The sequence below is a fragment of the Trachypithecus francoisi genome, unplaced genomic scaffold, assembly GCF_009764315.1.
Source record: "Trachypithecus francoisi isolate TF-2019V2 unplaced genomic scaffold, Tfra_2.0 Lachesis_group3, whole genome shotgun sequence".
Classification (NCBI taxonomy): Eukaryota; Metazoa; Chordata; class Mammalia; order Primates; family Cercopithecidae; genus Trachypithecus; species Trachypithecus francoisi.
In genome coordinates, this window is record NW_022681468.1 from 123,870,860 (window position 1) to 123,892,786 (window position 21,927).

The 21,927-nt window shown below is 44.6% G+C and overlaps 2 protein-coding genes across 6 annotated transcripts in view; one reads left to right on the forward strand and one right to left on the reverse strand.

The window, feature by feature from the left end:
• The window catches only part of SLC24A1 (solute carrier family 24 member 1), a 33,661-nt gene extending 25,663 nt beyond the window's left edge, over window positions 1-7,998 (reverse strand). Inside the window, exon 1 of one of the 2 annotated variants that reach the window (XM_033189719.1) lies at window positions 5,985-7,998. In XM_033189719.1, coding sequence (XP_033045610.1) covers window positions 5,985-7,874 — 1,890 coding nt within the window. In that variant the 5' untranslated portion in view covers window positions 7,875-7,998. The remainder of the gene's footprint in view (window positions 1-5,984) is intronic. The other variant, XM_033189720.1, reaches the window with a different exon arrangement.
• Window positions 7,999-19,615: 11,617 nt separating this feature from the next.
• INTS14 (integrator complex subunit 14) overlaps window positions 19,616-21,927 on the forward strand; it is a 33,188-nt gene continuing 30,876 nt past the window's right edge. For 2 of the 4 annotated variants that reach the window (XM_033189722.1, XM_033189723.1), the window contains exon 1: window positions 19,616-19,751. In XM_033189722.1, coding sequence (XP_033045613.1) covers window positions 19,731-19,751 — 21 coding nt within the window. In that variant the 5' untranslated portion in view covers window positions 19,616-19,730. Of the gene's footprint in view, window positions 20,053-21,927 lie in introns of all 4 variants that reach the window. The other 2 variants (XM_033189724.1, XM_033189725.1) reach the window with 1 other exon arrangement.

Below are 21,927 nucleotides of genomic sequence, written 5' to 3' on the forward strand. Positions count from 1 at the left end.
GCGCCTGTAGTCCCAGCTACTCCAGAGGCTGAGGCAGGAGAATGGCGTAAACCCGGGAGGCAGAGCTTGCAGTGAGCTGAGATCTGGCCACTGCACTCCAGTCCAGGCGACAGAGCGAGACTCCGCCTCAAAAAAAAAAAAAAAAAAAGAAATTATCCTCCAAGAGACCTCCCCCACTCTCCCTCACTAAAGGGGGCCCACTATTATTTACAATCACTATCACATGCCATGTTTATTTCCTTTACAGCACTTGTCATATGCTGCAATTAACATCTTAGTTTATTTTACTTGTTTATCATCCATATGTCCACTCCCTCACACTAAAAAAAATTCTGTTGGCTGTATATTTCCAATTAATTCAGGTGGCAGAGCATCTAGACATTATGCTGTTCTCTGTAGAACACCATGAATATCTAGTTTCATATTGAATCCCATCACATGCACTAGGAGAAAATATTACTGGGTTGTATGAATGCATGTAGAATCTCAACTACAAGCTTACACATATCCATGAAAACAACAAACTATTAAACTAGATGTGATCAGATGTTTGAGTTTTTCTGTTAATATTTGTTTGTTTCTTATGCATCCATTTTGTCATCTGCTAGCACCCACTAGCAGGTGAACATTGAAAGCTTAAGATTTATTTTTTTAATATTGTGGTTAGGTTTTGGTTTTGTTTTGTTTTGTTTGTTTTGTTTTGAGACATAGTTTTGCTCTGTTGCCCAGGCCAGAGTGTAGTGGCATGATCTCAGCTCACTGCAACCTACGCCTCCTGGGTTCCAGCAATTATCCTGCCTCAACCTCCCAAGAAACTGCACTGCATGCGTGCCACCATGCCCGGCAAATTTTTGTATTTTTAGTAGAGATGAGGTTTCACCTTGTTGGCCAGGCTGGTCTTCAACTCCTGGCCTTAAGTGATCCGCCCACCTTGGCCTCTCAAAGTGCTGGGATTACAAGCGTGAGCCACCACACCCGGCCAAAAGATTAAGAAAATTTTATGAAGAGAAACCCTAAAACTGAGCATTCTACTCTTACCATCTTTTCCTGACAATTAGAGGGAAGCTGATTATTATTCAAAGAGTCGAAGAAGGGAACCCCTCAGCCCAGGCTAGGGTGGGCCCTTTGGCAGCACAGTGAGTTCCAGGTGCTTCCTGCACACAGCCCCTTGCCTCGAAAGCAGGTAGCTGGCTCTACAGGTCACTGATAGAAGCCCTTAGGATAAATGCCAACCCTGATAAGAAAGGGGAGGACCAGTCCCTCAACAGGTAGCAGGTTTGTCTGCTTGAGGTCTTGTTGATTGGTTTAATTTTTAAAATCCTGCCAGGGACCAGGTGCGGTGGCTCACACCTGTAATCCCAGCACTTTGGGAGGTCAAGGTGAGAGAACTGCTTGAAGCTAGGAGTTTGAGACCAACCTGAGTAACATAGTGAGACACACCCCCATATCCTCCCCACCCCCTACCTTCTCTACAAAAAGTTTTTGAAATTAGCTGGGTGTGGTGGCATGCACATGTAGTCCCAGCTACTCAGGAGGCTGAGGAGGGAGACTGCCTGAGTCTGGGAGGTCAAGGCTGTAGTGAGTCGTGCTTGCGCCACTGCACTTAAACCTGGGCGACAGAGCAAGACCTTGTCTCAGAAATAAATAAATAAATAAGTGCTTCCAGGATGAAAATAGCCCCCAGTGCATTTAGGAGAGAATGGCAGACGTTTCCCCAGGAGTATTCTAGAGGGAAGAGTATGGATATGGAGCTTCCAAAGGAGCCCCAACTAGGCTCTTATCTCTGCTTTGCATACCTTTTTGCCATTGGCTTTCCACAGGACTGTCTTGCTAATCATACATCTCATGCAGATGGCTGGTGCTTCCTGACTAATCTAGTCAAGTATAAAAAAGGGCCCCTGCTGTCCTTCAAATACCAATAAGGCTTTTCAGCCAGCCTAGTGCCTCCGCTTTGCTGTCTGTTCGCTTTCTGTGACTATGCATGGTCAAGGCATATCAGAGATTTATCATTTTTGGCCAGAACAAATACACTGAGAGCTTCAAAACCAAGTATACTTGAAAACTAAGTTTCAGAGAGAGAGCCTGTGCTCAGTTAGACTGTGTTGATAACTACGCAAACATTTACCATTTCCTTATTGGGGTCATAAAAGGCATCCTCAAACCAATATATGTCAATCTGACAATGTTGTCCAAAATATTTTTAGCTTTGAATTTTTTCAGCCAGTGTCAAAAGTGAGACTCTAAAATACTTACTATATGTCTATGTTCGATGCTAAGTCCTTTATTTTTTTCTGGAAATATTCTTAAGTAAATTCTGATTAGAATCACTCCTAAAACACTTTTATCCTTATTCTAGATAATCAGGGCAGAATAAACAGTAGAGTGAAAGATCCTCAGATTCTGAGCTGTTGAGCTCAGAAATTCAACAGCTATCAGGTGGGTGAATATCCAGTAATAAAATGGATTGTTCTCTGCTGATTGTATGTTTCCAAGTTGCTCAGGAAGAAGAATACCTGCAAATATGTTGCGCTTAGTAAAATACCACGTGGCCATTCCAATTAGTTTATTTATTATCTGTAGCTGCTTTCACACTACAAGGACAGAGTTCAGTAGCTTTGACAGAGACTATATGGCTTGCAAATCCTAAAATATTTACTGTCTGGACTTTTACAGAAAAAGTTTGCCAACTTCTGCATAGCTCATCCATTCACTTTACAGATGAGCAACCTAAGGCCTGTTTGAAAAGCAAAGTAACTTTGTAGCGTTTTGCCCAGGGTTCACTTCACTGCAGTTAATCTTCTCTAGGCTTGTCCCTTCTACTGGATACAATCTTTTTATTTCCCACACTGGCTTTCATTTAACTTAATAAAAACGGTTTGTTGTATTGCATTGACTTGCCCAGGGTAACAGGAATAGTCAGCAGTGAAACGTGGCTTAAAACCCAAATATAGTGATTCCTGATCAATAGTAAGGATCACCAAGTAGCTGTGTAACTTTGGCTGAGTTAATTATCCTCTCTGAGCCTCAGTTTCCTCATCTGCAAGATGAAGGTAATCTATTCCTTGTATGGTTTTATGAGAAATTGTTAAGACAATGTATGTATGGAATAGGCTCTCTGTAAGCATGGATTCTCAACCCCTGACTCATTTGTCTCACTAAACTGGAGTTCTGGAACTTTTAGGATTCCCTGAGGAAACTGAACTAAATACTTATGGAACTTCTTCTAAGAACAAGACACTGAGCTTGGCCCTTTAGGAGGTACAAAAATTAGTTCCCCATTTAGTGGCAGTGATAAGCCTGATGTGATCAGACTTATGATCTGGTTAAAGGGAAATAAGGCATCCTTGAAGGGGTGATGACATTTAAAAAATGCTAAAGGGGCCAGGTGTGGTGGTTCATGACTGTAATTTCAGCAATTTGGGAAGCTGAGGCAGGAGGATCAGTTAAGACCAGGAGTTTAAGACCAGCCTGGGCAACATGGTGAGGCACCCATCTCTACAAAATATTAAAAATTAGCTGGGCATGGTGGCACATCCCAGCTACTAGGGAGGCTGAGGTGGGGACTGCTTGAGCCCAGGAGTTCTAGGCTGCAGTGAGCTATGAGTGCACCAGTGTACTCCAGCCTGGGCAACAGAACAAGACCCTGTCTCTTAAAAAAAAAAATTCGGCCGGGCGCGGTGGCTCAAGCCTGTAATCCCAGCACTTTGGGAGGCCGAGACGGGCGGATCACAAGGTCAGGAGATCAAGACCATCCTGGCTAACACGGTGAAACCCCGTCTCTACTAAAAATACAAAAACTAGCCGGGCGAGGTGGCGGGCGCCTGTAGTCCCAGCTACTCCGGAGGCTGAGGCAGGAGAATGGCGTAAACCCGGGAGGCGGAGCTTGCAGTGAGCTGAGATCCGGCCACTGCACTCCAGCCTGGGCGACAGAGCAAGACTCCGTCTCAAAAAAAAAAAAAAAAAAAAAAAAAAAAAAAATTCATACTGGATCTATTTTGACAAATAAGAACAGAGATGTAATCATCCCTGTGCTTACTAATTGGCAAGGAGTTGCTACTAAAGCCCTCGAAGAGTCCCTTCAGTAGGTTATGTATTCTCTTTTGAAATCATGATTATGCTTCATTTGTCCCACAAGCTTTGCTTTGATGGTCTAACTCAGATCAAATGGAAAGTTCAGAGTTTGTAGAGTTTAAATAAAAGCAGAATTATTATGAGGGACTAGGAAGCAAGTCAGAGGCACTTTGGAAACTGCTGGCCTGTTGTACACCAAAGTATTAGGCATTTTCTTCAGAGGAGAATACCAGGACTTCATGGCCACCCCTGAGAACTTAGCAAGGCCTGCCCTAAGAACTGCATTAGGAGAGAGGTTCCTGTTTCCTTGTATTAAATTCTGTAATGCTCTAAGCCTCTCTTTCTTTTTGAAGTCTTTGGCTTCATGGAGGATAGTCTGGCGGGAGATAGCACTGACTGGGGAATTAGGAGACTGGGTTCCTGTTCCAGTTCTGATACCTGCTGGCTGTATGACCCTGGGCAGGATATTTCCTTTTTGGACCATCTGCAAATGACACAATAGAAGCTCAATTGACCAGATCAGACACATAACCATTGCATTGGGTCCTGACAGAACTGAACTCACTTGGACATGAGACATTATCATAGAATGCTACAGTTAGACGGGACCTTTCAGCGATTAGTTGGATTCTATCATTTCTCCTAGAGAGGGCAAAGGACCTGTCTATGGTCACACAATTCATTAGAGGCAGAATCAGATTAGAACCCAAGTTTCCTGGCTCTCTGTTCCATGCTTTGGCCAGAACAACATGTTATCTAAAAAGTCTAAAGGAAGTGCATTTAATCTCCCTTGCCTCACATATCTCACAGACACATTGCTGAGTTTGGTCTCCATCCTGCTCACTCATCAAAACTGCTCTGGATTAAGTAGCTAAGTCCTTCCACTCTGCATGCAAAATTCTGCTCACACCAGCGGCTTCTCTGAGACCTGGAATAGGCAGGCTGTGAGCCAACCCTTACCCAAACTCACCCTTTAGGAGCAGGAGAGAAGTGGGGTCTGTGTTCCCTAAGGTACCCTCACTTTAGAGTCTCAAGGAACAAAAAAGTTGGAATGATCCGGGTGTGGTGGTATGTGCCTGTAGTCCCAGTTACTCCCAACCCAAAAAACCCAAAAAATTTTGGAATGAATTTTCAGAGATCACTTCTGCAATTAATCATCTTCCAGGTTACTGAATCATCCAATGAATTTAACAGAAAGGTCCCTCAAGTGGGCAGAGAAGTTCTTGGAAAGGAACTCAAGGGTCAGGAGAAAGCCCCAGGATTGGTGCTCCTGGTGTCTGGTCTCCAATGCGCACAGAGAGAGGGGCTCTGCCCCCAGGACTAGCTTGTCAGTGGGTGAACAGGGCTCCCATCTTCTCTAATATTTTCAGAACAAAACAAAAATATAAAAGCCTCCCCCTTCTTAGACCCCATCCAAGTCTGGAATGTGAACTAACGGGATTAAATGAAAATGAGGGTGCTAGCTAAACCCTGAATGCCATGCACATGGAAAAGATTATCATTTTTCATCGCCTGGCATCTTCTTGGACATTCTCCAAAGCCCAGCTCAAATGTCGTTTCCAAACACCTGGTCATACCAACCCGAGCTCAAATCTTGGTTCCACTGCCTATTTGCTGTGTGACCTTGAACATGTGGTTTAACGTCTTTAGGCTTCAGTTTCCTTTCCTGCAAATGGGGATCATAATATGACCAGTTTATTGGGTGATTAAGGGTTGAGCCAATGTCATGCTTACAAAGGCCCCAGCACAGTGCCTGGCAGAGAATAGGTACTCTATAAATGTTGAATAAATAGTAAGGGAACCAGAGCATTCATCTCTTGAGGTCTGATCCAGCACCTTCTCTTCAGGTCCTGGCTTTGCCACATCCTTTCATGTCAAAGGGGCTAGAGAAGCCTGAACCAATTTGTCCTTACCTTGCTGAGGTCTCCTAAGGCCATGACCTTAGCCGCTGGCCTCCTGCTGAGCTGCTCCTTCACCCAGGCCTCGATTTGCTTGTTCCACTTCATGGTGAACACATAGAAGGCATAGGCCAGCAGCAGCAGCAGGCTCTCCCACCAGGCAATAAGGCTGTCCAGGAAGAAGAGGATGAGCATTATCAGGTCAAGGATGTAGAAGGAGACATCACGGAATAAGGGCCACCAGGTGAGGTTGAGGATCTCTCGGGAGAAGAGGGAACAAGTGCCAATGACAAAGAGAATGTTGAACACAGCGGAGCCCACAATGGTACCAATGCCCACATTGCTGTGGGAAATGAAGACACCGATGAGGGAGGTGAAGAGCTCAGGGGCAGAGCCTCCAGCAGCCATGAATGTGGCACCTGCCACATCCTCGGAGATCTGCAGCTTGTCTGTGATGACACCTAGGGCTGGAACGAAGTACTCATCGCAAACAATGGCCAAGGCCACAAACACATACATCATGCCAAAAATGTGCAGGACCACCCAGCCCTGCCGCCGCTCCTCCACACTGAACAGATCTGGGGGGTACTCTCCCTTCGGGGGGAGGTCTGGCAAGATGGGAGGCAGCACTGAGGGACTGGGACTGAGCTCCTCTGGGAGCAGGGCCGTTGTGAGGCTTGGGGAGGGAGTGGTGGGCATGGCTGGGGTTGGCTTCACAACCACACAGTGATGGACCTGCGTGGTCGGCTTTGCCCTGACCGTGGGGGTTGTTGAGGTGCTGGGTGCTGTGTAAGATTTCTTTGCCAGCCTCCAGACTGTGGCTGGGGCTGTTTCGATGGCTGACACACTGGTCCTCGGTGAGGGATTCCTAACACTCCAGGCAGCAGTGAAGGCTTTGGTTTCTGATGGGTTGCTGCCTGTCATGGTGCTTATTGTCACCTGCCCCACAGAGGTGGCCGGGGTATGCGTCAGGACTGTTCCCTGGGGAGTCTTCAGGTTGTTCTTTCCCACTAACCCCCAGGGATGGGCTGAGCTGTTACTTTCCACTCTTCTGGGGGGAGACAGATTGTTTTTTTCCACGACGCTCCTTGGAGAAGTCAAGACATTTGTTTCTACCTTATGTGTCAGAAAAGTTGGGGTGCTATCAACCATTCCCTTGAGAGTGGTTGGGGTGGTTTCCTCCATTATTCTCTTAAGAGAGTTGGTTTCCAGTATTTTATAGGTTGTTGTAATGTCACTGTCCTTCACTGTTGTCCTGGGGGTGGTCGCATGGCTTGTTTCCATTGTCATGAATGTGGATGAAGCGTAAGTGCCTACTCTTCTACCACGTGGGGAAGGAGTATACTTCACCTTTTCCCCGACTTGAGCTGGGCTGTAGCTCTTCATTTTTCCTGTGGGTGTTGGGTTATACTTTTTTACTATTTGTCTGCTTGAAGTTGAGGTGTAGTAAGTCAGTGTTCTCCTGGATGTTGGGGTGTCTTCCTTCCTTCTTTCTGTACCTGCTGCTGTTGGGCTATCATTATTCTTGGTTGTTGTTGGGATCATCTTGGCTGTCCTTTTAGGAATATCGGGAATATTCTCCACTGTCATGCTCAGTGTTGCTTCATCACTGCCCACTGAGGCTTGGGGTACCAGCATCTCACCCCCCATTTCAGAGCTAGGTTTTGGAGGGTTGCTGCTCACCATCATCATCTCTTCACTGGGGAGGTCCCGGCTGGCCAGTTTTACAGGCTGATGAGAAGAGACTGCTGCCCACAATGAGGAAAGGCCCTGGGGTCTCCTAAGGTGCTGGTAGGTAGAACCGATGATCAACATTCCCAGTAGGAAGAGGAGGCGACTCCAATGAAGCCGCTTTGTCCGGAGTAACCGCCTATCTTGCGGCCCCATCCTGATCAATTTCCCCATGCTGGCCAGTTATATCTGGTTACAGAAGGCCTCTCATTCTGTCCTAAGATGGAGGCTACTCTGAGATTCAGGTTGGTGATCAGAGAAGATTTCTCCATGAAGCCCAGCCAGGGGGTATCCACAAACCTAGATGGTAGAAAAAGAGATTACTTACCACTAAGAGGAGATCTGGGATCCATAACAGCCTCATATGGAAAAAAGTGATAATAGAAGCCCCAGGAACACAAAAGTATAATGCATGGGGTCTTTGCAAGAGTAAACTACTCCTGTCCCCTGCTCCAGAGGAAAATGCCTACTCTTAAAAGAAAGAGTACCTAGGGGTCCTCTGTACTATGTAGGCCTGCCAGCAGCCCAGGTTCCTGAGCTGGGGCCGGAGTGCTCTATGGAGTCTCCCTGGGCTCTCAGCAAAAGATTTGCCAGTACTCTTCAGGTCCAAGCCTAAGATGCTGGGAGCTCAGTCATCCATAGCTGGTGCCAGGCCACAGGTCTCACCTTATCAAAGGCAGGAAGGAGGTAGGGAGATATGGCTTTAAGCTATAGACAAAAAGAGGCAGTAGTGGAGGGCATTGCCAGGGACATTAAGGCTCCAAGTATTTTTCTGGACTGACTTAAAACAATTCCACCATCCAGAGTGGGCAAAGCTTAAAAGTTAATGTTATAGAGCTTCCCAGAGAATACAGCATGGTGGGAGGATCATGGGAAATGGAGTTGAAAGCCTAGACTCCCCGTTCTGCTGCTTACCAGCTGTGTCATCCTGGACAGGCTGAGCCTTGGTGCCTCATCTGTGAAATGGGCATGATAACATATATATTGGTTATGCAAATATAATCTCTGGAAGGACAATTGGGGAAGGGAAACTGAGGATCAAAGGTCAGAAGGCGGCTTATTTTCACTGTATAGTCCATTAGTTTGACCTTTTTATCATGTGCATGTTATAATATTTTAAATTTAATTTAAATTAAATTAGAATATGAATAATAACAGTGTCAGGGGAATGTTGACAGAGTAAAAACATATGAAAAGCATTGAACAGGCCAGGCATGGTGGCTCATGCCTGGAGTCCCAGCACTTTGGGAGGCTGAGGCGGGCAGATCACTTGAGGTCAGGAGTTCAAGACCAGCCTGGCCAACATGGTGAAACCCCATCTCTGCTAAAAATACAAAAGTTAGCCAGGCATGGTGGCACATGCCTGTAATCCCAGGTGCATGGGAGGCTTAGACAGGAGAATTGCTTGAACCTGGCAGGCAGAGGTTGCAGTGAGCTGAGATCACACCATTGCACTCCAGCCTGGGCAACAGAGCAAAACTCTGTCTCAAAGGAGAAAAAGAAAAAGAAAAGCACTGAACGGAAAGGTTAGTTTTACACAAGAATGAAGGAGGGAAGAACATGAAAGGCCCACAAAGAATCCTGATTTTATAAAGAAGGGTATTGAGGCCCAGCCCAAGTAAGTATTTATGAAATCTCTAATTAATGTCCACACACTACTACAAAACAATAACTGGAAATGATTGGTTTTGCATATGATATATTAGAAGTGAGCTGAGTAACCCATGGAATTTGTCTGGTACAACTCCTCGTCTGAGATATGAAAACACAGAAGTCCAGAGAGGAGATGTGACTTGCTTAACATCACACAGTTAGTGAGTAGCCAAACAGATGAGCCTCCTAACTCCCCTTTCTTTCTTGCATGCCACACTAATTGGACATGCAAAGGCACTTGTCTTAAAAAGCAAGAGAGGGACAAGCAAAAGGAGAAGTAGGAATAAGTGAACTTCCTTCTTTGTCCCTGATTTCTGTAATTTTCTTTCCACTATCTCCCTGCAGCCCCCCGATCCTTGCCATGAACTCAACACTTTGCAGCAAGCCCACTCGTATCTCCAACAGAAATTTCAGAGGGTCTCTCTCTTTCTGATGTTCCTGTGTTACGTAACAGAGCTGAGCTGGCACCCCAGCTGATCACTCCTACCTAATTACATCATTTACCTTCAGATCTTGGCATCTGGCTGTCTTCTCAGCTCTGGAAACTCGTCAGAATCCAAGATCTCAAAGAGTGGATCTGAAGCTGGACAGCAGGGAACACCCCATTCTCCTGCCCCCAGCTCTCCTATGGAATCCTAATTCAAGGCAGGGTCGGGTGTGAAGGGCAGCTCAGGGGAAGAATATCCGATCGTGGCTAATACCCACCTCCTCTAAGAAGCTTATCAGGGCATTGCACAAGTTCTGGGTCCCAGTGCGCCTGACCAAGCCTGAGAGAGTGGGCCTTCCACCAGGGACACAGATGGGCTCACTGTGGGCCTGCAAAGTCAGTGGAGGAACTGGGGAGATTTCTCAAACTTGTTTCTAAGCTATGAGAATGACAGGTGGTCTAGGGTTTCCATGCTTAGATGGTGGAAAGTTTTGGAAAGATTCAGAAGGTGCCTGGGGCTTAAGAGATCAGAAGGCCTCAGTTAGCATTAGGCTCGACTTGCTGCTGTGTGATTCTAATGTAACCTACAAGTAAATGTGGGGATAATAATATCTGTCCTACCTATCTGTAAGGTGAATGTGAGAATCAAAATAAAAAACAAAGATTATAGAGAAGACACCATGCAAACTTCAAAGCAATTCATATATAAAATCTATTTTATTAGGCCTAAAGGAAATTCTTGGTGTAGAGGGCACTAATGGATCTCCCCAGAGCAGGCTGGGACATCCCAAGATACCTGAGGAGTTAGCACACTGAGCTCCCTGCACCTCTAGTCCATGACTTGGAGCTGATCAAAGTGGGAGTAGGGTAAGGTAGTGGGATCTCATCATCCTAATCATTGATCTGGAAGCCATTTCAATCATTCAGCTAACTTGGCCTGATATTTACTGACTGTCCCTTTCTCCATTTCCTGTTTCCTCCAGAGTACCTGGGTGCGTGATGCTTTGGGTTACTTTCATCTGAAATAGCAGGTAATCCTCACAGCCTCATCTCTGTCCTGCTTCACCTTGAGTGGCCTGGAACAGTAAGAAGGTCACCAGATCCCTCTGCTGAAGTCTACAGGAGTGCCCACCCACTGTGGAAGAGCTGGCTTCATCTCTGAGTATGCTGGGGTCACTCTGGATGTTGGAAGCCTGGGGTCAGGGCCTCAGGTCTGCTAGTTACACGTCCTTGCCTTTATGCTGCTGTGGGCAGAACCAAACCTAGTTCTTTCCCTTTTCATGCCACTGTGTACCACAGTCTCAAACTGGCCCAGAAAGATGAAAAAAAGAACATAATTCATAAAGTAAAATGAGTGATCTTTTTTTCTGAAACAACTCCTCTACATTTATAATGTTGTTTATTCAATATAAAAAATTCAGGGGAGAAGGAAATCCTCAGAAAAGTGATTCCTTTCTCTTATATGTTCATAAATGTTGCCAAGGAGTTCTTCCTGGAGTCTAACCTAAATCCTACCTGTTGGGGGTAAACACAGCTTCTTCTGTCTTATTATCATGGGATTTTGGCATATTTTGAAATTCAGCAGGAAATTTGGCTGCTCAACCAAGAATGGAAGCATCCTCTCTACTAGCCATGTGAGTTTGGACAAGTTATTTAACTTCTCAGTTGCTATAAACCTCTTATCCTGTAAAATGAGGATGATAATGACATTACTTGTTTGATAGCGTTGTTGTGGGGATTAATTAATTTGTAAAACATATTAACAATGCCGGGTACTATTGTTGTTGTTATTCTGCTTTTAGGTATCACAATCAGATTGTGTTAGAGGGGTCAACAGGTCTCCATGCATTTCACTGTTACAATGTTCTACTGTGCATTTATTTGTGCAGTCACCTGATTAATTAGTACAACTCTTACTAGAGCGGGTGAACTCCAAGAAGACAGGGACCTTGCCTGAGAGAATCTGTGGAAAAGCACTTTGATCTGTCCAACCTGTATAATGTCATGGCCTAAGGCCTTTTGTTTCTATTGTTTTATTTGTGCATATTATATTGTTTATAGGATTAAAAACGGCTGTATAGTTGTCACTGGTGGCAAACAACAAAATAAGTCCCCAAACATCCTATGACACATCTTTACAAGCCAGTGGCTAGAACCATACTTGAGACAGGGAGATGCAGGTGGTGGCACTTCACACTGAGTGCAGCTCAGAGACAGGATTTCATCCTTACAGCCAAGTGCCCTTCTGGAGAGGCCAGAGGTCTAGAGAAAAGGTCAGAGAGGTGATTTCAGAGGACTTCAGTGTGGCCAAGCAGGAAACCACACAGTCCCAGTACGATTCACAAAGCCCCTCAAAGTAAGAGAAACAGCCCACTAAGTAAAACTTCCATGTCAAATCTGACTTTATAAAGGAATGATGATTGAGGCACAGCAAGATAACTTTTTTTTTCCTGTAAGCTGACAGAGAGTAAGAAATTTAAATAACACCCAATGCCAACAAAGATACTGGTGAGGATGTGTAAATCAGGTATAGCAGCCCAAGTGACCTTGTTAAACTGTAAATCAGATAATGTCCCTCCTATATGCCAGAGTTTCCAGTGGCTTCCCACCTCAATTGGAGAAAAAGCCTCTATATTAGTCTACCAGGCCCTTTCTAGCTTTGCTTGTAGTAGCAAAAACTGAAATCTAAATGTCAATAGGAAACTGATTACATAAATGATAATGGCACATCTTTACAACAGTCAATTATATATAGTTAAAAGGAATGAATGTGATGCCCAAGATATATTAATAAATCAATAACAATAAAAGCAGATGCAGAACAGTATATATAATATTGTTGCTTTTAGGTAGAAAGTATTATATATGTTATATTATATAGTATATATATATGTATATACATACACATATGTACATACATATGTAGAGACAATTTTGCAAAGCATATGTAAAAATGACTATACTTCTGTCACCAATAGATATAGAATGAACAAAAACAAACAACAACTCTGATATTTCACTTTTCCAACCCAGTGGCTAGAATCATACTTGAGGCACGGATATATGTATGGTTGCTTCTAAGAAAGCAAATGCTTATTTTTCACTTCATCTATTTTGAAACTTTGAATTTTGCCTGATGCAGTGGTGCACTCCTGTAATCCCAGCACTTTGGGAGGCTGAGAAGGGAGGATTGCTTGAGAACAGGAGTTCAAGATCGTCCTAGGCAACATAACAAGACCCTGTCTCTAGTAACAGAAGTATTTATGGCAAACCCACAGCCAATATCATACTGAATGGGCAAAAACTGGAAGCATTCCCTTTGAAAACCGGCACAAGACAAGGATGCCCTCTCTCACCACTCCTATTCAACATAGTGTTGGAAGTTCTGGCCAGGGCAATCAGGCAAGACAAAGAAATAAAGGTATTCAATTTAGGAACTAAGGAAGTCAAATTGTCCCTGTTTGCAGATGACATGATTGTATATTTTAAAAACCCCATCATCTCGGCCCAAAGATAAGCAACTTCAGCAAAGTCTCAGGATACAAAATCAATGTGCAAAAATCACAAGCATTCCTGTTCACCATTAACAGACAAACAGAGCCAAACCATGAGTGAACTCCTGTTCACAATTTCTACAAAGAGAATAAAATACCTAGGAATACAACTTACAAGGGATGTGAAGGACCTCTTCAAGGAGAACTACAAACCATTGCTCAACAAAATAAAAGAGAACACAAACAAATGGAAGAATATGCTATGCTCATGGATAGGAAGAATCAATATCGTGAAAATGGCCATACTGCCCAAAGTAATTTATAGATTCAATGCCATCCCCATCAAACTACCAATGACTTCCTTCACAGAATTGGAAAAAACTACTTTAAAATTCATATGGAACCAAAAAAGAGCCTGTATTGCCAAGATAATCCTAAGCAAAAAGAACAAAGCTGGAGGCATCATGCTACCTGACTTCAAACTATACTACCAGCCCACAGTAACCAAAACAGCATGGTACTGGTACCAAAACAGATAGATAGACCAGTGGAACAGAACAGAGGCCTCAGAAATAGCACCACACATCTACAGCCATCTGATCTTTGACAAAAACAAGAAATGGGGAAAGGATTCCCTATTTAATAAATAGTGCTTGGAAAATTGGCTAGGCATATGTAGAAAGCTGAAACTGAATCCCTTGCTTACACCTGACACAAAAATTAATTCAAGATAGATTAAAGACTTAAATGTTAGACCTAAAACCATAAAAACCCTAGAAGAAAACCTAGGCAATACCATTCAGGACATAGGCATGGCCAAGGACTTCATGACTAAAACACCAAAAGCAATGGCAACAAAAGCCAAAACAGACAAATGGGATCTAATTAAACTAAAGAGCTTCTGCATGGGAAAAGAAACTACCATCAGAGTGAACAGGCAACCTACAGAATGGGAGAAAAATTTTGCTATCTACCCATCTGACAAAGGGCTAATATCCAGAATCTACAAAGAAGTCAAACAAATTTACAAGAAAGAAACAAACAACCCCATCAAAAAGTGGGCAAAGGATATGAACAGACACTTCTCAAAAGAAGACATCTATGCAGCCAAGAGGCACATGAAAAAATGCTCATCATCGCTGGTCATCAGAGAAATGCAAATCAAAACCACAATGAGATACCATCTCACGCCCGTTAGAATGGCAATTAAAAAGTCAGGAAACAACAGATGCTGGAGAGGATGTGGAGAAATAGGAACGCTTTTACACTGTTGGTGGGAGTGTAAATTAGTTCAACCATTGTGGAAGACAGTGTGGCGATTTCTCAAGGATCTAGAACTAGAAATACCATTTGACCCAGCAATTCCATTACTGGGTATATACCCAAAGGATTGTAAATCATGCTACTATAAAGACACATGTGCACATATGTTTACTGTGGCACTATTCACAATAGCAAAGACTTGGAACCAACCCAAATGTCCACCAATGATAGACTGGATTAACAAAACATGGCACATATACACCAATAAATGCTATGCAACCACAGAAAAGAATGAGTTCATGTCCTTTGCAGGGACATGGATGAAGCTGGAAACCATCATTCTCAGCAAACTATCACAAGGACAGAAAACCAAACACCACATGTTCTCACTCATAGGTGGGAATTGAACAATGAGATCACTTGGACACAGGGCAGGGAACATCACACACTGGGGCCTGTTGGGGGTGGGTGAGTGGGGGAGGGATAGCATTAGGAGAAATAACTAATGTAAATGATGAGTTGATGGGTGCAGCAAACCAACGTGGCACATGTATACCTATGTATCAAACCTGCACTTTGTGCACATGTACCCTAGAACTTAAAGCATGATAAAAAAATAAAATAAAATTAACTTTGAATTTTTCTCCATAGACACAAATTAATTTTTTTTTTTTTTTTTTGAGACAGGGTCTTGCTCTGTTGCCCAGGCTGGAGTGCAGCGGCGCAATCTTAGCTGCAACCTCCACCTCCCGGGTTCAGGTGATTCTCATGCCTCAGCCTTTGGAGCAGCTGACTACAGGTGCCCACCACAACAGCTGGCTAATTATTGTATTTGTAGTAGAGACAAGGTTACACCATGTTGGTCAGGCTTGTCTCAAACACCTGACCTCAAGTGATCTACCCACCTCAGCCTCCCAAAGTACTGGGATTACAGGTGTGAGACACCATGCCCGGCCTCCCAGCCTTACAAATTACCTTTTATAATTTTTTAAAAACTAGTTTTATTTGGCTTTATCTTCTTTTTCATTGAAAGATGCCACCAAGGTTTTAAGAGGGTGAGTGGTGAGCCTGGCAAGATAGATCAGGGCCCAGATATGAGGGGCCTTTAAAAATTTAGACTTGATAGCATTTTGTTTGTTTGTTTTTAGAGATAAGATCTTGTCCTGGCTGGAGTGCAGTGGCACAATCATAGCTCACTGCAGCCTTGAACTCTTGAGCTCAAACAATCCTCCTGCCTCAGCCTCCTGAGTAGCTAGGATTACAGGTGCACACCACCACACCTGGTTAATTTTAATTTTTGTAGAGGCAAGGTCTTGCTATGTTGCCCAGGCTAGTCTCAAACAGCTGGGCTCAAGCGATTCTCCTGCCTCTACCTCCCAAAGCGCTGGGAGCCACTACACTAGGCCTTTATAGCACTTTTCAAAGGAAAGAGTGTATGGAATAAAGAAGTTCCTTTCTACTTTCTTAGAGAAATGTAGTATCTACCAAGTTTTCTCTGCTTTCCCCTTTGACTTTTTTTTTTTTTCCAGTAACCTCTCTTACTCCCCTCCTATCTTCTTTCCACAAATGCACATCCACCATCACATGCCAGACCCTAGGGGATCCAGCGGTGGATAAAACTCACCCTATTTTCAGAGCAGAGGCAAAGTTAATTGGAATTGGAAATGTGTAAAAGCTTTTCTTTGTTCAGTGAGTCTTTTCATTATTAAAATAGAGAGAAGCTTTGTGGTTTTCTCAAATGCTCTGGAAAAAACTGAAAGAGGATTGAGAGCAATTTTAAAAGGAGGAGGAGCACAGTTTTCCAAATACATTTCAAAGGAAAAGAGGGAGAAACCTATGGATTAAAAGAGACTTCTGAGATATAGCAATGGATTTCAATATCTGGATCTTACTTGGATCCTGATTCAAATAACCAAAGTGTAAAGAAGTAAAATTTATGATCTTTATGACACAACTGAATATTTGAAAGCTGATTAGATATTTGATGATCTTAGGGATTTATTGGTAATTATGTTAAATTTGATAATGGTATTGTAATTATATATTTTTAAGTTCTTTTTTAAAGATACATAAGGAAACATTCATGGATAAAATGTTATGCTATCTGGGATCTGCATCAAAATAATATGTGGGGAGAAGTCAGTAGGGGTGTACATGAAACGAGATGAGGATTGCATTGACAGCAGAAACTGGGTGAAGGGAACACAGGGATTTATTATCCTAATCTCCCTATCTTTGTCTATGTTTGAAAATTTCCATAATAAATTTTTTTTTCAGAAGAGAGAAGGGTCATATTTATGATATTTTTTGACTTCTGCTTTGGTGAAAACAGTGAAATAGGGAGGGGGGAATGATGAGAGGAAGAGGCTGGAGCTTAGAAGTATGATTTGGGAGTGAACAGTCTCCAGAATAGAGGGGCAGGAAGGGAAATGCAGGGCAAAGGACATCATGGGTGTGTGAGAAGAGAGGGAAGAATGGAAAATGCTTTCCCCTCCCCCACCCCTCAGCCTTTTCTTCACTTACTCATTCCCTACCCCTTATCTCTGTAGATGAATAATCATCTTGGGGCCAAATGAGGTGGCTCATGCCTGTAATCCTGGCACTTTGGGAGGCCAAGGAAGGAGGATCGCTTGAACTCAGGAGTTCAAGACCACGCTGGGCAACATAGTGAGACCCCCATCTCTACAAAAAATTTAAAACTTAGCCAGGTATGGTGGCACGTGCCTGTAGTCCCACCTACTTGGGAGGTTGAGGTTGGGGGGATTGTTTAAACTCAGGAAGTCAAGGCTGCAATAAGTCATGACTATGCTACTGTGCTCCAGCCTGGGTGACAGAGACCCTGTCACCACACACACACACTCACACAAATCACCCTGGGAACTTAACAAGATTCTCAAGCACCAAGTCATGAAATTCCATTTCCATTTCACTTGGCAAGGCCTGGGAATCTGCATTTTCAACACGTGCTCTAGGAGATTTAGATACCTAGACTTCCCTTTGAGTTCCCCAGTACCTGGTCCCTGTGAGAGCCATGGTTTTTCTGTCATTAACCTTTACTCTGTCAGAGTGGGGATCAAACACTGCCTTTCAAAGCCTTTGGGACAGCAGTCCACCGTTTCAAGCCAGGAAAAAATAAAGGGAATGAGAGATTATGCAAAGGAAACTATTTATTGATTTCCTTTAATGTGTGTGTGGAAACATGCAAATGCTGAGGGTTGCTTGAGCGGGGAAAAGAAATTCATCAGTCAGCTATGGCTTGAAAGACACCTCCTTTAAGACCTTCTAACCTTTGTGCTGATGTTCTCTGATGTTATAGTCGCTGAACAACCTTCTGATTTGTAATGGGATTCCACTAAGAAGGAAAAACAAACAAAGTAGTTGCCCTAAGTAACACAGTCCTCCTGGCAGTTGTGCCTTTTATCATCAATTTAATATATTGATTTTTTGCTTTCCAAGTCTCCCAAAGCCTGTTATTCAGAAGAACTAGGTCACAAGATTTGATCATCCATCAGCGAACTAACTTAAGCTTTAGGGTTGGGTAAGGTAATGAATCAGACCTTGCAACTGAGCCAGAATTACCAGGAGGACAGTAACCCTGTGGCTAAGTCATTGTCACATTAGGGGTAACCCAACACTTGCTTACCCACACATTCTTGGCCACATCTCTCCCAATAGGGAAAGATTAGAAATTATGACTAAGTTATCAGGCTGCAGCCTTACTTACCTGGAGCCCAATGCCTGCTCAGGCATAACTAGGTCTTGACATGGTGAGATGAGCCAGGTTGGGGAAAGAAGTTTTGAAGCATAGGGCAGTCTGCAGGGCCCTGGGCCCCAGTGCTGGCAGGGATATTCCCAGGGACAGGAAAAAACTGCAAGCAACTGGACCGACACTCCCCCACAGAACAAGCTGTGAGAAGTCAGATAGACTCGTCTGTTCAGTTCAAAGCATCCTCCTTTTTTGTCCCATCCCCTAATCTCACCCCAGCCCATCAGCTAAAAGAAAAAGGCAAATGCCTGCGGCCTTCTAGAGGCCTTTCTGTACTCTGTAACCTATGTGGTTCCACATTGTTCTTTGAACCATAACTACTCAGGGGCCTGCTGGCATCCATCTAAGCCTATCTCTAGCTGGGATTCCCTGGCTACCTATATGGTTAGAAAGAAAGTCACCTCTTGCCCTCTTAAGGACTTCACTGAGGCACAGGCTACAATGGAGACACCAGGCGGCCAGAGTGGCAGGTAAGAAGCCATGTTGCTTTACAGGGAAATCTGAGCATGCAAGCCTTGTCCAGGGTGAGGGGAACGAAAGCCCCTCAAAGAGGGGATGGGGGAATAAAGTGAGCATTTGGGCTGAGGAGACCAAGGGGCCAAGTCTTGAGGTAAATTGGGCTCACGTCAGCTAAGAAGGATATACAAAGCATACCTCAGCCAGGAATTACAGTTTTGGGTTTTTTTTTTTCCCCGAAATTCTCGTGTCTTAGCCTCCCAAGTAGCTGGGATTACAGGCGCCCTCCACCATGCCCGGCTAATTTTTGTATTTTAGTAGAGAGCGGGTTTTCACCAAAGCCCAGGCTGGTCTCAAACTCCTGGCCTGAAGTGATCCGCCCACCTTGGCCTCCCAAAGTGCTGGGATTACAGTCCTGAACCACCGCGCCCAGCTAGGAATTGTAGTTCAGGAATTGTAGTTTACAAAGAATAGGAAGAGGATTCTGTCAACCGGTTCAGAGGATATGAGAGCGGAGGCTGAAGACTGACGAGGAAAACAGCAGGAAGGGTTGGGCTCGTGCACCGACAGGGCCCAGGGAAGAGAGGGGACAAAAGTGTGAAGCGGTCACAGAGTCACAGGGCCAGGTGAGGCCCATGGGTCAGTGGGGCAGGAGGGGGAGAAAAAAAACCCAGAATGGGGAGAGATACAGGGCAATGCAGAGAGACAGGGCGAGAAGCCCCGATCCAGCCAAGGCTCAGAGAAATTGGTGATTTGTGGGAGGAGAGGGGTGGCCGCGGATTGGCCCTCGCGAGGAGAGGTCGCGCCCCCTAGCGTCCTTCCGGGCTGAGCCAGAACCCTGCCCGAGCGACCCTGAAGCTCGCCAAGGACCGCCCCGCCTAGTGCTGAGTGTCGGCGCCGGGTTCCCTTCTGTCGCGCGGCCCTATAGTTCCGGCTGTGGCGCGCGGGCGGAAAGTTTATGGCGACGGTCTATGTCCGGCGATGGGCACGGGGTGAGTGGGAGGCCGAGGGCCCATTGCTGCCTTTCGTTGCTTATTGGGGTTACAGGTGAAGGGGATAGGGGTGAAGAACAACCCAGGGCCAGCGCTTGGCCTTCCCGCCACCCTGGCGGCCGTCCCGCGCCGTCCCTGAGGCGCCAGTTCCGGGGCACTGCTCCCGGCCTCCCCTCTGTCTCAGGCTCGGGGTCCCCAGCTCCGCGTAAACTGCACGATTTCGCCCTCTGCTTAGCCCCGCTCTGCCCCCACTTTCCGTGAGAGACTTCCAGATCTCACATTTTCTTGACTGATTTTTAAGGTAAAAATACATCTCCCAGATGCGATTTTCAGTCTGGACTTTTAGAGATGAAGTTGTATCTGAGAACTGGGGAATTATAGCTGATGGACAATTGGTATTAAAGGCCAAATAGGTGGCTAGGGCCTGTTTCTCAGGCCGTTCTTGAGAAAGAAGAGCCCTGGTTGTTTGAACAGTACACATGGGAAGTGGGTGGCGGTGGGACACTTGGGGCTCAGAATCCACACAAGTAAGGAATACATAGTGTTGTTCTCACAAAATTGCTAGACTGTGGTTGGCAGGGAATTTTTTTTTTCTTTTTTTCTTTTTTTTTTCTGAGAAGGAGTCTCGCTCTGTCGCCCAGGCTGGAGAGCAGTGGCGCGATCTAGGCTCCCTGCAACCTGTGCCTCCCAGGTTCAAGCAATTCTCCTGTCTCAGCCTCCCAGGTAACTGGAACTACAGGTGCACGCCACCACGTCTGGCTAATTTTTGTATTTTTAGTAGAGATGGGGTGTCACCATATTGGTCAGACTGGTCTCGAACTCCTGACCTCAGGTGATCTGCCAGTCTCGGCCTCCCAAAGTGCAGGGATTACAGGCGTGCCTGGCCTTTTTGTTTTTTTGTTTAATCAGGCCTAGACTGCTTGAATAAACTATCCTTCAGGAATTTTCAGTTCCCTCCTTTACTCCAACCTGAGTACTAAATTGATTTCCCACGACTTTGTAACTGTTAAGGAGGTGCATTTGGGAGTAGACACAATTGCATCAGTTGGAGAAAGAGCCAGCTCCAGAGGTGTCTTCAGAGAAGGCAAGACTGCCAACTGTCATCTGTCAACAGCAGATTTCACGGGCTGAAAGTGCTTTTTTGTATTTGATCTAAGTCTATGTAAACTGTTTCCTCCCATTCTCCTAAGAGGTGAGGGCAGTACTCCTCATGATCCTCAACTTGTAAAAAGGCGTCCCTGCGTGAATGGGACTACCACAGGAGCTGGGCAGAGGCGAGGGAGTCCCCCGTATCTCTGCTTGAATGAGAAGAGGAAATGTGTTTCTGGTGTCCAGAGTTAACATTTATAATGTATTTTGCTAAATAATATATGGTATATCTTGTGATTTAGGGGTAGTTCATTAGTTATTATCAAATTGTTGGGCACCTACTATGTGCCAGTTACTGTGATAAGTTTTGAGGAGACATCATGGTTAAAATCTGGCATGGTCCTTGCCCTTAGTGAGCATATGTTATGGTGTAGTTGAACCAGTATTGTGCAGGACCTCACTTTTTTTTTTTTTTTTTATCAGGCCTGTACTGCTTGATTGAACCATCCTTCAGGAACTTTCAGTTTCTTCTTTTACGCCTATGATTACAACCTGAGTTGTCAACATTGTTTCCATAAACCAGTGTATTCTGAGTTCAAAACAGCCTGCTTACAAATGGAATTTTGGCCTGGCACAATGGCTCAGGCCTATAATCCCAGCACTTTGGGAGGCAGAGGTGGGTGGATCACAAGGTCAGGAGTTCGAGACCAGCCTGGCCAGTGTGGTGAAACCCTGTCTCTACTAAAAATACAAAAATTAGCCGGGTATGGTGACACACACCTGTAGTCACAGCTACTCAGGAGGCTGAGGCAGGAGAATGGCGTGAACCCAGGAGGCGGTGCTTGCAGTGAGCAGAGATCACGCCACTGCACTCTAGCCTGGGCAACACAGCAAGACTCCATCTCATAAAAAAAAATAGAATTTTAGAATATGACACATTTGCAGCTGGGCACTATCCTTAAACAAGCAGTCTGGCTACTGTTAAATGTTTTGAAGTGAATCCCAAAAAAGAAAGTTGTGAACATTAAATTTCTAACTGTTTATATCCACCTAATCTCTCTAATTGTATATATGCATTATGATTTTT